We start from the raw sequence: 12,112 nt of genomic DNA on the forward strand, positions 1-12,112 counted from the left end.
TGTTTTATATGTATGACATACTTACATGTTTGGACACCTTTTATAACAACCGTGTTCTAAACTTGCATGTTAGCACATGATAGCAACACGTCAATTACCAATATCTATGTCTATTCTTTCCTCTCACTTTTAAAATACAGATACAGTGGAAATAATCTGTACAAATCGATGTCATATTACAGATTGTGTGAAAACACAACAAGGCAAAGATGTTACAGCACATTATTATTTTCAATTATATTGAAAACTGGGTAAAATGATTCTGTTGTGCAGCAGAGCAGAGACACTGTAATAGTGTGTGAATCTATAAAACTTGTCTCACCTGAGATGTGTCATTGTCACTGTGTACTCCATTCACCGACACCGACTGATTGAGTGTAGTCTGGTCCAGGCTTGTTCTGTTTCAGAGAGAGGGAAAGCATGTTAAAAAAAAAATATCTGCTACTGTACACAAACACTACTGTGCAAAACCAGAAGACCCCATTGGTTTACCTGGCTGCAGAGTCATGTACTTGACTTTCTGTCTCAGACTGCACCACTTCTGCTGGGGGTGGAGTAGGGGGTCGTCGTGCCCGCTCCTCTTCCTCTCGCCTCCTCTGGATCTCCTGCTCCTCCAGCTAAAAATGGAAACTCTATTGTAAAAATCTAAAGCCCTATATCATACATGAGTGGCTTATATCCTGGATCGGATGAGCCCAGAACAAACAAAGTCATTCTCAAATAAATCAAACATTTTTGTTTTGCAATTTAAAAATCATCTCACAACTTACTGTGGTAAGTTTCTCCAGCAGCACAAAGCGGTCTTCCCAGGCTGCAGCAAGTTTCTCAAAAGCTTCATGGCGCTTGATGAGGCTCTCTACCTCATCCACATTTGAGCCCAGTTCTGCTGCTCGCACCAGAGGTTCTTGCCCTGCTAACCAAGACTCTGCCACATAGGCATCGCGTCCAAACTGCAGCACCTCCAGGACTGAGATGGAAACATAAGACAGGTAAAAACTAAACCAAAAAAAAAAAAAATAGAAACTATTATGTAGTAAGGTACAAAAATGTGTAGTTGTGGCTGTACAATCCACACCAGTCACACACCTGAATTTCCTTTCAGGGATGAATAAAGTTTATTTTATCTTATCTTAATTTATCTTATCTTTATCAAATACATACACTAGGTAGTATGTACCTTATAATGCTGATCTTTTTAAGAGAAAAATATGGCAGCCAAAATAAGCATTTCCAATTGTACTGTACAACCTTATTTCCATGCAGTATAAGGTGGTGTGTGGTGTCTTTGTGTCTAACAGGTTTTCAACCTGCATGTATCTGTTTGAATCTTATCTACTGGTTGTACCCTGTAGCAATCTCCCCACACCAGCATGTCCCTGGCTTTTTTCAGTTTGCTGTTTTGCCCTGACACTATGACACTGAATGTACCCTTATGTAGACTCTAAAACTGGTTAAACATGCCACTTACCTATTTGTAAGTGGTCCATTTTGTCTTGCCACTTTTTGTTTATCCTGTCTCTCTTTTCCTGCAGTTGAGTCAGTTTCTCACGGATCTGTGAATTGAAGAATAGTTAGTAACTAAGAGAACTAACAATAACAGTGTTCCTTTTCAACTATAAAACTGTTTCTTGTAAATATACATGCATGGACAGACTGCAGATGACATTGAAAGTGTCACAATGCATAATACCTCATCAGCTGCATAGTGATTTTTATTGATTAGAGTATTTCCCATCTCAATACAGGCTGTAAAGCTGTCTGCCCTGGTCTCAATCTCTGCTTTGATATCCTGATGATTTGCAATGACCAATCCTGCAGAAGACACATCTCTGGAAAAATCAGAAAGGAGAGAAACACTGACTGTCACATTCATTAGATTCACGGCAGAATTAAGCATAAAATGACATTTACCTGGGGCTGTCATGGGCATCAATCTGCAGGTTGACACCATCCATCCAAAGCATGAGGTCTCGCACCATGTTGAAGAAGCGAAACTTCTCCACAGTGTCCAGCAGGAGGAGCCTACGGGCTTGACCAGCCTCGAGCAGATCCTCCCAGGCAGACGTTACTGCATGTTCACTCCTGTGAATGTCATCAGCTTTCTCTCCAGCATAAGCCTTCTGCAACCGTGCCGCATCATCTTGCACCTGGTTCACCTAGGAGGTCGAAGAGGAAGAGGAGACATTCAGTGTTCTATTCACATGGATCACGTAAAACCACACATGACATCACTTCATCAATATCTGACCTGTCCACTGAGGGCCTGGATGTCATGTTCAAAAGCATTGTGTTGTCTGTGCAGATGCTGAACAGTGTTTAGATCACGGCCAAGGTCAGAAGGTAATGCCTCCCTCTTCTCCTTAACACGTCCAAGCACCTCCATGGCATCCTGATGGAAGCGGTGCAACTCATAGGAGGCTGCTAACATTTGGGTGCGTGTGTCAATCAGCTCTAGCAGATCAGCCCAGGCTTCGTTTAATCCGTCCTTCCACTCAGCCACGCTGGCGTTCTCAGGATGTCCCGACTCAATCAGGTCATCTGCCAGGCCATTTACACCATCTACACGTTCTTGGCCAATGGTGCTAGTGTCACGCGCAAACTCCCGGAACTTGTCCCTCAGCATCTTTTGAAAGAAAAAACAGGGCATAGTGGAGAACATCATTTATTCAACTAAAATTCCCTGAGCTTTAATGTCTCTAAAGCATATCAGTGGAAAACAAAAAACAAAAACAAAAACAAAAAAAAAAACTCACGGTGACATGTTCATAGTCCTGTCCCAGTTCATGGGACCCAGCAACCACCTCCCTCTCAGCAATCCACTGTTCCAGGTCATCCACCTCTCGTTTCAGCTGGGTCAGCCGCAATCTCTCCTGGAGACGCCCACGGCGTTCCTCGGCAAGGTCCTTCAACCCCGCATACAGCTTGTCAACTTGGGCTTGTCGTAAGGTGATTCTCTCGCTGTTAAATTAACAATGACAGCACAAAAGGTCAGTGGTGTCTGTGTAGAACTTTTGTTTTCAAGACGGTGTGCGTTACAGGCGACACGACATTCAGATCTACATGTGCTCTCTCACCTCTCTGGATGCTCATTGGTGACCATGAGACGGCTGCTGTTAGCTAGCTGATGAATGGTCTGGGCGTAGTCCTCTAGTGCCTGTTCCAGGATCTGGTGCTTCTTAACCATTACTACAGCGCTTTGCTCATCCTGAAAGAAAAAAAATCAAGGGATTATCAAGATTTGTTAAGACACAAGCTTATGAAAGAGCTGCACTAAGAAATTCTATGTTGTATTTTACCTTGGCTTTTTCTTCTGACATCATATGTAGCTCCTGCTCTCCCATCCAGGCCTCTGCCTCAGCTGCATCAGCATAGAACTGCTGCGCACGATTAGCCTCTATTAGACGGGTATGGCGCTTGTCTGTCTCGGCAATCAGCTGGTCCCAGAGGTCCCTCAGCTCAACAAGGCGCTCATCTAGGACACACTGCCTCTCTCCATCTACTTGGCTCTGAGTTTTGCCTCGCCTGTGGATGTCATCGATGCGAGGCTGGTGGCCCTGGATTTCTTTCTGCAGAGTCTGATTCAGGAACAAAAAAACATTTTATTGGTTGCCTGGCAATTTCCACCCTTCACATTTTCCAGAAGTTTATACACACTAAAGATTTAGTGTTTAATTATTTAAAGATGACAATGAGTGTAAGTCATGTTTATCTTCTTTTAAATTACAGAGCATTTAATGCATTTTAAAGGCATTTCTAGTATTACCCGTTTTGCCATTGCATGATAAAAAATATTTTTCGTCATTGCTGTACCTGGTTCTTCTTGATTAGTAGCTGTACAGTGGGTAAGTCTTTTCCATGGTCTGTGGAGGTCGCCAGGGGCATTCTCTCCTTCACCCATAGCTGAGAGAAAAACAGAATGAATAAAATATGAGCATCAGACAAAACAGGATACACTAGAAGAACTTAATTACTCCATATATCTAATTTATGTGGTCAGTCAGCTAATCCAACTCACAATTTCATCCTCCAGATCTCTGTTGAACTGATGTGCTTCTTTGGAGGCAAGTAGCTGCTGTCTCCTTTGTTGGAGAGGATCCTTAAGGTTGGAGAAGTTGTCGGTGACACGTCTTTGCTGGCCGTCTACCTCAGCCAGTCCAGCATCCTCCTGGGACAGGGCCAGAGCCTGAGCCTGAAGGGACTGCACTTCCTTCTCTCTGATCTCCATCTGGTGCTCCAGCATCTATACAGATCACAAAAAATGTGAGACAAGAAAGTATGACGTTGGCTATCTTCACTTAACAGATCTGGCCAGTTCTATGACATGCTCAGCTAAACTCAGCAAGTTTATATTCTATAAAATATGCTCAACAATAAGTAGAGATTACATTCTGTAATTATCATGCAGTGTTTTCAGTACACTTAAAACAAGAGTTAAACTTGTTCAGATTGTGCCATGCCTGCACAGTGTGGCCTACCTGGTGCTTCTTGAGCAGGATGTTGACACTGGTCAAATCTTTTCCATAGTCGTCACTCTGCAGCTGACTCTCGAGGTTTTTCAGCCACACATCTAGAGCAGAGCAGCTCTGGGTAAAAAGCTCTGCCCTGTTAGCATCAAACAAGCACTGGGCTTTGGTGCGGGTGGTGTTTTCCAGCTCCTCCCACTGACGCTGTAAGTCCTCCAAGGTCTGCTGGACAACAGGTTTCAGCTCGGGCTTCTCTGCCACCAGTGCCTGTCCCTCCTTTTAAAGATGGGAAACAAGTTTCTACTTACAATAATCAGACTGCTTGGGCAACATCAGGATATGCAGATTGCCCCCACTGTACATACAAATAAAATAATGAAATGATATGTACCTTTAGTAATCAGCTAAATAGAATAATTACCTCTTACAATTACATAAAAATAACAACTGCCCATATAGCACATTTATGCCATAGGCCCAGGAGAAAACCTGGTTTTTAGAAGTTAGCCTTTCCCTTATTATCTATTCATATAAAATGGTCACACCTTATCGATTTTGTCTAGCCAGTCTTTGTTGGAGGCCAGCTCTGCCATGAACGCTTGGTGTTTCTGCCACTTGCTGTGAAGGTTTCTGGCTTCGTCATAAGACATGTCCTGTGCCGTCAGCATCTTCTCATTGATCCACAATGTGAGCTATGGAAACCGAGGATCACATTACAGAAAAGGCATTATTATATTGCGAGCAGTGTTAATATAATATTAGTATATAGATATAGAAGTGATAAACACAAATTTGATTGCTTGTTTCTTATGATTAAAGAATAAATGTGTATTAATAAGAATTAACATCACCTGTTAAGCATTTATATATTTATTCATTGTTTTTACCTCTTGTCCATCTTGGAGGAAGTGCTGAAGTTCACGGTTATCCTTAAGCTTTGTCAGAAGTTCATTTGCAGCTTCTTTATTCTTAAGATGCCTGCAGAAAATTACAGAGAAAGCTAATGAGAATGGTCTTATAACAACTAAATGAAAAGAGTATTTTTTGACAGGGTGTTAAGTTTTGCTTTAACCTTTCCTGGATGGAATCTACTTTTTCCTGGATCTTATCAGCATTTGCATTAGAGTCATTAATGAGGCGCCGTCCAGCCTCCACCACACCAGTTATCTTCTCCTCACTGGCCTCTGTGGTGGTGAGAAAATCCTCATGTTTCTTAATGGCCTCCTCTGCTCCCTGAAGGCTCGTGGGCATCTCTGTGTGGGACAGTACATACTCCTAAACAGAGAAAAAAGAATGTTTAAATTGTTTTTAATCCACTGTTTCTTCCTAAGTTTTTGCAGTCTGGCAGCTTTATGTAAGGGATGCATTTAGTTACATAGTTTTTGTTTCAGTGGGACCATTGCTCTTTGGTACAGGCTTAAATTCCATAGTGTTTTTTTCTAACCTGGCTGTTGAGGAAAGCCTCTGCCTGCTTTGCATCTCTCAAGAAAGTCTGGAAGTCATAGGCTTGAGCCAAGAGACTGTGGCGATTCTCCCACATCTGACGCAACTCATGCCAGCCAGTATCCAGTGCCTGGAGCCTCTGGGCCAAGAACATGTGCTGGGCATCTGTCTGACCCTGGGTCACCTCCTCACCAACGGCTCGCATCTTCTCATAATCCTCCTTATAGTTATCCACCTCATTCTTGATATTCTCGTGCTGGGTTAGCAAACTCTCAGCCTCAGGCAGAGTCGTGGGGATGTCCTCTGAGGCCACAGCTGTCTGGGTGCGGGACAGCCAGGATTGGAAGTCATCCAGATCCCTAAGGAAACCCTGCAGCTTGCTGGCTTCACCCAGTGACTCCTCACGTCGCTTCATGGTGGCGTTCAACTCATCCCACACCTCCTGAATCTCTGTTAGGCGTCCTTGGATCTCCCCAGCCTGATCTGGATGTTCCTTGGCCAGCTTTTCTGCTTCATTTCTCAGGTCATCCAATTTACCCTGGAAATACATGATGAAATACAGGAATGATGACAATATTAATCAGCATGAAACCCAAAACTATCCAGCCATTAATTTACCTTATTTATTTTTATTATTTATTGCACAGTTTTTCTCAATTCACATGCCTAACCCATAAGTCACAGCATGTGACCTCTCCATACCTCAATGGCCTCCAGGTCTCTCTCCATGCCAGTCAGTTTGCGTTGTAACGCCATTACTCCAGCCAGGTCATTGCCCAGGCTCTGAGTGGATTCAATCACTTTGGTCTTTTCCTTCATCCAAGATTGGATTTCATTACACTCCAAGTGGTAATTCTGGATGTTAAGGGCTGACTCCAGGGCTTGTTTCTTTTGACCAGCAAGTTGTTCAAACTCCTTCCACCTGGAAATCACACAAAATGCAACATTTAGGAAAAACAAAATAACTACAGAATCAACCAAGTGCAAATATACATTCTGAAAAATAGGTGGCTTATGAAATAGCTCTGACCTGTTGTTCAGTTGGTCTCGGGTCTGGTGGATTTGATCTTTGTTACAATTATCAGAGATCAGCAGTTGTTCTGCCACCTGGTTCACATCAGTGACACGAGTGCTTAAGTTGTTCATCTCAGGTTCCAATGTCTCAAATCTGCAACCACAAATGAAAAACAGCCTCAATTCAATTCCAGTAATACAATACATATTTCTGTAATAAATAAATCTATTTGTGAGATAAATCAATGTGTATGTTTTTAAGGATAAGATTGAAGCAACAGTCACTGATTTTTTTATGAATTCATATCTGTAAGCCTTAGCTTTATTGTCTCTAACTTTAATATTTAGAATGGCATAAGAATTCTGCCATTACCATGATATTATATATAATTATTCTTTCAGTGCTCCTACACTCACCTCTGCTGCACCACCTCCAAGTCCTCCAGTTTGGTAGGGATCTCCATGCCATCTAACCACTGTTCCTTTTCTTCCACCCAGAGCTGGCAGGCATCAGCTTCACTAAACATGCGGTAGAGAGCCAGCGCACCTTCCAGAGCCTGACGCCGAGCTGCCGACAGAGACTCCAGTTCTTCATAGCGCTGCTCAATAGCAGGTAGGCGGCCATCCACCTACAGGAAACAATAAATTATTTACCACTGTAACTGGAATATTGTTGCCAAAGAAGAACAAATATCTGCACACATACCTGAGGGATATGTAAATATGCCTGTGGCAGTGCTTGGACCTGCTCATGCAGGGAGTCAATGAGGGGGCGGTGGCTCTGGATCTCCTCTTCTATTTCCCTCTGCTTGCGAGCTAGAGTTTGGGTGGAGAACTCATCATGGCCCACCTCCTGACTAGACACCTGTCTAAATGTTTCCATGATCCATGCCTCCATGTCATTAGCATCTGTTTGAAACTGGTGCAGGGCTACTGCTTCCTTCAGCCTTTGCTCTCTCAGTTTTGTTGTCTGGGGACCAGGTAAAACAAGAAAATTGAAATCATATGAACCAAATAGCATTACACTATGGAACAAGTAATTTTACTGTGACTAAGGGTCTAAAAAAAAAAAAAAATTTTATTTTAAAAGGCAAAGAAAACTTTTGCCACCCACCTCCTCTAAATGTGTCCACTGTGCACGGATGTCTTGAATCCTCTCTGTGACCTCTGGGGCTCCGAAGTGTCCCTCCATGACCAGAGCTTCCCCAGCAGCAATGCTATTGCTCAGGGGCCCATAGCGGGCTGCCATCTCATCCCTAAAAGCCTCATGTTTACTGAGCAGGTGAAGGGCAGAAGTGAGGTCACGGCCACAGTCCCCACTGGCCAGGATCTGCTCCTGCTCTCGAATCCAAGCTGCTTCCTCTCCAAGATCCCACAGAAACTGCCACAGGCGGCGTGAGTCCTCTAGGCGCTCTCTGCGATTCACAGCAAGCTGGCCAAGCTCCTCATAGGCTTGACCTAGAAGGTCAACTTTCTCACTAACTAGTCCTGGCTCACATGGTTTGTAGGCTGGAAATTAGAAAAGGAATTTGTGGCACTTAGATATTGAGCACAAATAGGCCAGGCTAAAACTGAATGCTTTATACAGAAAATGATCAAAATCAAGTCTCACCCTGTTCATAAGAAGTGAAACGTTGTGCAGCTCCTTGAACTGCCTTGATCCTCTCTGCCTGAGCTGAAATGTCAGCCTCTACCAGAGTATGTTTCTGAAGTAGGTCTAACACATCATGCAAATGTTTCCCACTGTCTGGAGACTGCAGACGACCCTAAAACAGTCAGAAAAGACACACCAGCAGAATATGTGATTATTTCATATTTTAAAAACTTGTTTGCCACTGCACCCGCATGGTAGGAAACCTAGGAAGCTCTTTCAACTGGGAAGCTGTCCTGCTGAGGGACAACAGGACAGCTTCAGACCATTAACCTCACCAAAACAGGAGCCAAAATCTCGATTCTCAAATGATAAATTCCTCTAATCTAAGTCATTAGAGCAGAAGACCATTAAATGTCAACAGGCTGCTGCATTATAACACAATAAGAAAGTCAATCAAATACACTGCATGCGATCATTTTAATTATATGGTAATAGGTATCTGAATCACTCAGATGTTAACAGCTTGATTCCAGCTACCACTAAAAATGTAATTTTTGTAGGTTTATTATGTATTGCTCCCTTAAATTCCATCACAGACAGACAAGCACAGACATGTACTGCTTCAGATCATCAAATACTAACAGATTAAAGTTAAAAATATGAAAATTGTGCTATATTTGCTTAAAAATGGTGGGTGGCTGAAGAGGCCAAGTCTTCACAGTGATACCATGCAGTTATGACATTCTAACTCAGTCAGCAAACAGAGACACCAAATTTTTGTTGATTAAAAACAGCACCTGTAGAATGCAGCAAGGGAAGAAGCAGCTCAGCGAAAGTTAAAATAATGTGTAAAAATAGTTTGAGCATTTGTTTTGCTGACTGGATCAGTACCTTCATGTCTGCCATCCAGTCCATAATGTAGCGCATCTCTTGAAACAGTCTCTGTAGGTCACGGTGAGCATTCAACCGCTCTCTGCGTGCAGCCAGAAGCTCTTTCAGGTACTCCCACAGTCGAAGTACATTATCCCTTCGTGCAAGTATACGCCGCACGTCATGGTATGCCTCTGCTTCCAGCTCTTTGGCAACAGCCTCCACAGCAGCCACACGCTCCCAATATGCCCCAATGTCTGTCTCAATTGCCTCATGCTTACGAGTGGCAGCTTCAACTGCTCCCAAGTCTGTTCCAAAATTGTCCTAAATGCAAAGGAAAATGAGCTCATCACAGTACAACTATAAACAAGTCAGAAAATGAAAATGCATCTGTAACATTTCTTGATCTACCTGAGACACCAGCCTCTGGTTCTCGCTCAGCCATGTCTCCCGCATGGCAGCTTTGCGGTCAAAACGAGCGGCAAGCATCTCCAGTTTCTCCTGGCGAATTAGCTCATTTCTCAGTGCCAGTTCGCGTTCATGCTCTGCCTTTTCCAGTCGTTCCCAAGCCTGTCACAAAAACACACGGAGTTGGTATCATCCACCAAATACTACTGCAAATATGATGATGCTTATTTTGTAAAACTGCATAAATGTTAACTATCACTGATGATACTCTTGTGATCTAAGAAAATCTTAACTTGAACAGCATCCTCAAAAGCAAGCAAAAAGCTGTTTACACATCAATAACATCATATTCTGAAATCTGGTCAACATATTCTAGCCTGTTCAAAAGTGACTATACCTTATTGATGTCAGAAATAAGTTTGCCCTCTCTTGGCATGTAGACTTTCTGATTGTTTGCTCTCATCTTACTCTGGATAGTAAAGAGGAGAACCTCCAGGTTTCCTTTCTCTGTAAATCTGCCGAGACAGAAACCACCTTTGTTCAATGCGTTGCTCCTTAGGGAGCCAAAAGGTGCTGAGTCATTCACTGGCTTTTAGTAATATTAAAGTTTTATGTTACTCACTTGGGGGGTTTCTCCACTGTCCGGTAAGAGTTGAAAGCCTGGAGCTGATTCTGTACAGCACTCAATGAGTTAGCTAGCTGCCGATCATTGAGCGTGACTATGGTCTGCTCAATCCATTGCAGCAGCTCTGAGGCCAGGGTCTCATACTTCTCTATCAGCTGGTCAGCTTCAATGGCATAGTCCAGTACCTGCAACAAAGCGAGATCTGTGAGAATCCAAGTAACCTGTGGGAAAATACTCAATCCACATAAATTCAGTGCTTTAGTTACACACATCACACAAATGTGTACACACACACACACACACACACACACACACGCACGCACACAAAAAACTCACCTTGCCAATTCGCTTGCCCTCAACTGCCAGGGCTTTCATCTTAGAGAAGTAATGGTAGTAGGTCGCCACATAGGTAATGATGGACTTTTCATCAGGTTGATCGACATTAACATCTGAAAAAGAGATCACGGTCTATCTGCGCTTGAACTTTGTTTAAACTGCACCTTTGTTTAAACTACTGACAAACTTCAACATGCACAAACTACATTGTGAAATCTGGCTCTCAAAAGAGCCTGAATAAGACATTAGTATCTACCTAAATGTTACTGTCTTTAGACATGCTTTTTATGATGTCAGTGTAGCTGACATGTGATTTAGTGATATCCATCCATCCATCCATCTTCTATACCCGCTTTTTCCTGGTTCAGGGTCACGGGGATCTGCTGGAGCCTATCCCAGCTCTCTCTCGGGTGGAAGGCAGGGGTACACCCTGGACAGGTCACCAGTCTGTCGCAGGGCCACATATAGACACACAAAGACAGACAACCTCACACACTCACACTCACTCCTACGGGCAATTTTAGAGTCACCAATCAACCTAACATGCATGTTTTTTGGACTGTGGGAGGAAACCGGAGTACCCGGAGTAAACCCACGCAAGCACAGGGAGAACATGCAAACTCCACACAGAAAGGCCGGGATGCGAACCCACCCACCTTCTTGCTGTGAGGCAACAGTGCTAACCACTCAGCCACCATGCTGCCCTGATTTAGTGATATCTAAGATAAAATTGATTTCACTAAACCTTGATAGCCTGACACCCATCGCCTGTTTTGGAGAACAGTATTCTACTAACCTTCTGGGTCAAGGAGCTTGGTAAGCCCCAGTTCCTTCTCAGCTACATTGAAAGCATTTTGGAGATTGTAGTGAGCATTGGACCTCTTCAGGTTGCCAAACTCAATCAGGTCAGGTCTGCAGAGGCAAGTGAACAATTATGGTTTTAATAGGACCAGACTGCACAGGAGAATAGGGTGCAAGTAAATGGAGATAGCAGTCAGGCTGAAATATAACATTCACTTTTAGTAGTATAGTGAAAAAAATATCTCTGTTTACAGACCAGGACACATAAAATATTCTACTGGACAGTAAAGTCATCTGCATGCAGCCTTTTCATCTGTGGATTAAGCAAGCTGTTCAACAGTCAGTTTGTCTCTGACAAACTATGTTGCAAATACTATCAATAATGTACAAAATATAAACACTGTGCCTACAGTAATTCATTGATTTGGTGACTATTTTGCAGTTTGATTATGGCGTAATAGAAGAATCATGATTTATATGAATATCTCATGTTTCAGTAACTCCAGTAAAAGCAATGTTAGGTTACATGTATCAAGTATCACCTTGGGCATTCATTAT

The 12,112-nt window shown here is 43.0% G+C and overlaps 1 protein-coding gene across 2 annotated transcripts in view; it reads right to left on the reverse strand.

The window, feature by feature from the left end:
- sptbn2 (spectrin, beta, non-erythrocytic 2) overlaps nucleotides 1–12,112 on the reverse strand; it is a 29,475-nt gene that overhangs the window by 6,077 nt on the left and 11,286 nt on the right. For both annotated transcript variants that reach the window (XM_026329255.2, XM_026329256.1), the window contains exons 6-34: nucleotides 11,550–11,665; nucleotides 10,754–10,866; nucleotides 10,415–10,602; nucleotides 10,190–10,307; nucleotides 9,796–9,954; nucleotides 9,406–9,708; nucleotides 8,533–8,686; nucleotides 8,035–8,429; nucleotides 7,627–7,890; nucleotides 7,338–7,549; nucleotides 6,937–7,074; nucleotides 6,609–6,828; nucleotides 5,908–6,444; nucleotides 5,536–5,738; nucleotides 5,351–5,441; nucleotides 5,009–5,155; nucleotides 4,476–4,739; nucleotides 4,016–4,240; nucleotides 3,811–3,900; nucleotides 3,297–3,575; nucleotides 3,075–3,205; nucleotides 2,754–2,958; nucleotides 2,249–2,623; nucleotides 1,912–2,156; nucleotides 1,691–1,829; nucleotides 1,469–1,553; nucleotides 771–967; nucleotides 493–617; nucleotides 323–398 (exon numbers count right to left, since the gene is read on the reverse strand). In XM_026329255.2, coding sequence (XP_026185040.1) covers nucleotides 323–398; nucleotides 493–617; nucleotides 771–967; nucleotides 1,469–1,553; nucleotides 1,691–1,829; nucleotides 1,912–2,156; nucleotides 2,249–2,623; nucleotides 2,754–2,958; nucleotides 3,075–3,205; nucleotides 3,297–3,575; nucleotides 3,811–3,900; nucleotides 4,016–4,240; nucleotides 4,476–4,739; nucleotides 5,009–5,155; nucleotides 5,351–5,441; nucleotides 5,536–5,738; nucleotides 5,908–6,444; nucleotides 6,609–6,828; nucleotides 6,937–7,074; nucleotides 7,338–7,549; nucleotides 7,627–7,890; nucleotides 8,035–8,429; nucleotides 8,533–8,686; nucleotides 9,406–9,708; nucleotides 9,796–9,954; nucleotides 10,190–10,307; nucleotides 10,415–10,602; nucleotides 10,754–10,866; nucleotides 11,550–11,665 — 5,794 coding nt within the window. The remainder of the gene's footprint in view (nucleotides 1–322; nucleotides 399–492; nucleotides 618–770; nucleotides 968–1,468; nucleotides 1,554–1,690; nucleotides 1,830–1,911; nucleotides 2,157–2,248; nucleotides 2,624–2,753; nucleotides 2,959–3,074; nucleotides 3,206–3,296; nucleotides 3,576–3,810; nucleotides 3,901–4,015; nucleotides 4,241–4,475; nucleotides 4,740–5,008; nucleotides 5,156–5,350; nucleotides 5,442–5,535; nucleotides 5,739–5,907; nucleotides 6,445–6,608; nucleotides 6,829–6,936; nucleotides 7,075–7,337; nucleotides 7,550–7,626; nucleotides 7,891–8,034; nucleotides 8,430–8,532; nucleotides 8,687–9,405; nucleotides 9,709–9,795; nucleotides 9,955–10,189; nucleotides 10,308–10,414; nucleotides 10,603–10,753; nucleotides 10,867–11,549; nucleotides 11,666–12,112) is intronic.

The sequence above is a fragment of the Mastacembelus armatus genome, chromosome 14, assembly GCF_900324485.2.
Source record: "Mastacembelus armatus chromosome 14, fMasArm1.2, whole genome shotgun sequence".
Lineage (NCBI taxonomy): Eukaryota > Metazoa > Chordata > Actinopteri > Synbranchiformes > Mastacembelidae > Mastacembelus > Mastacembelus armatus.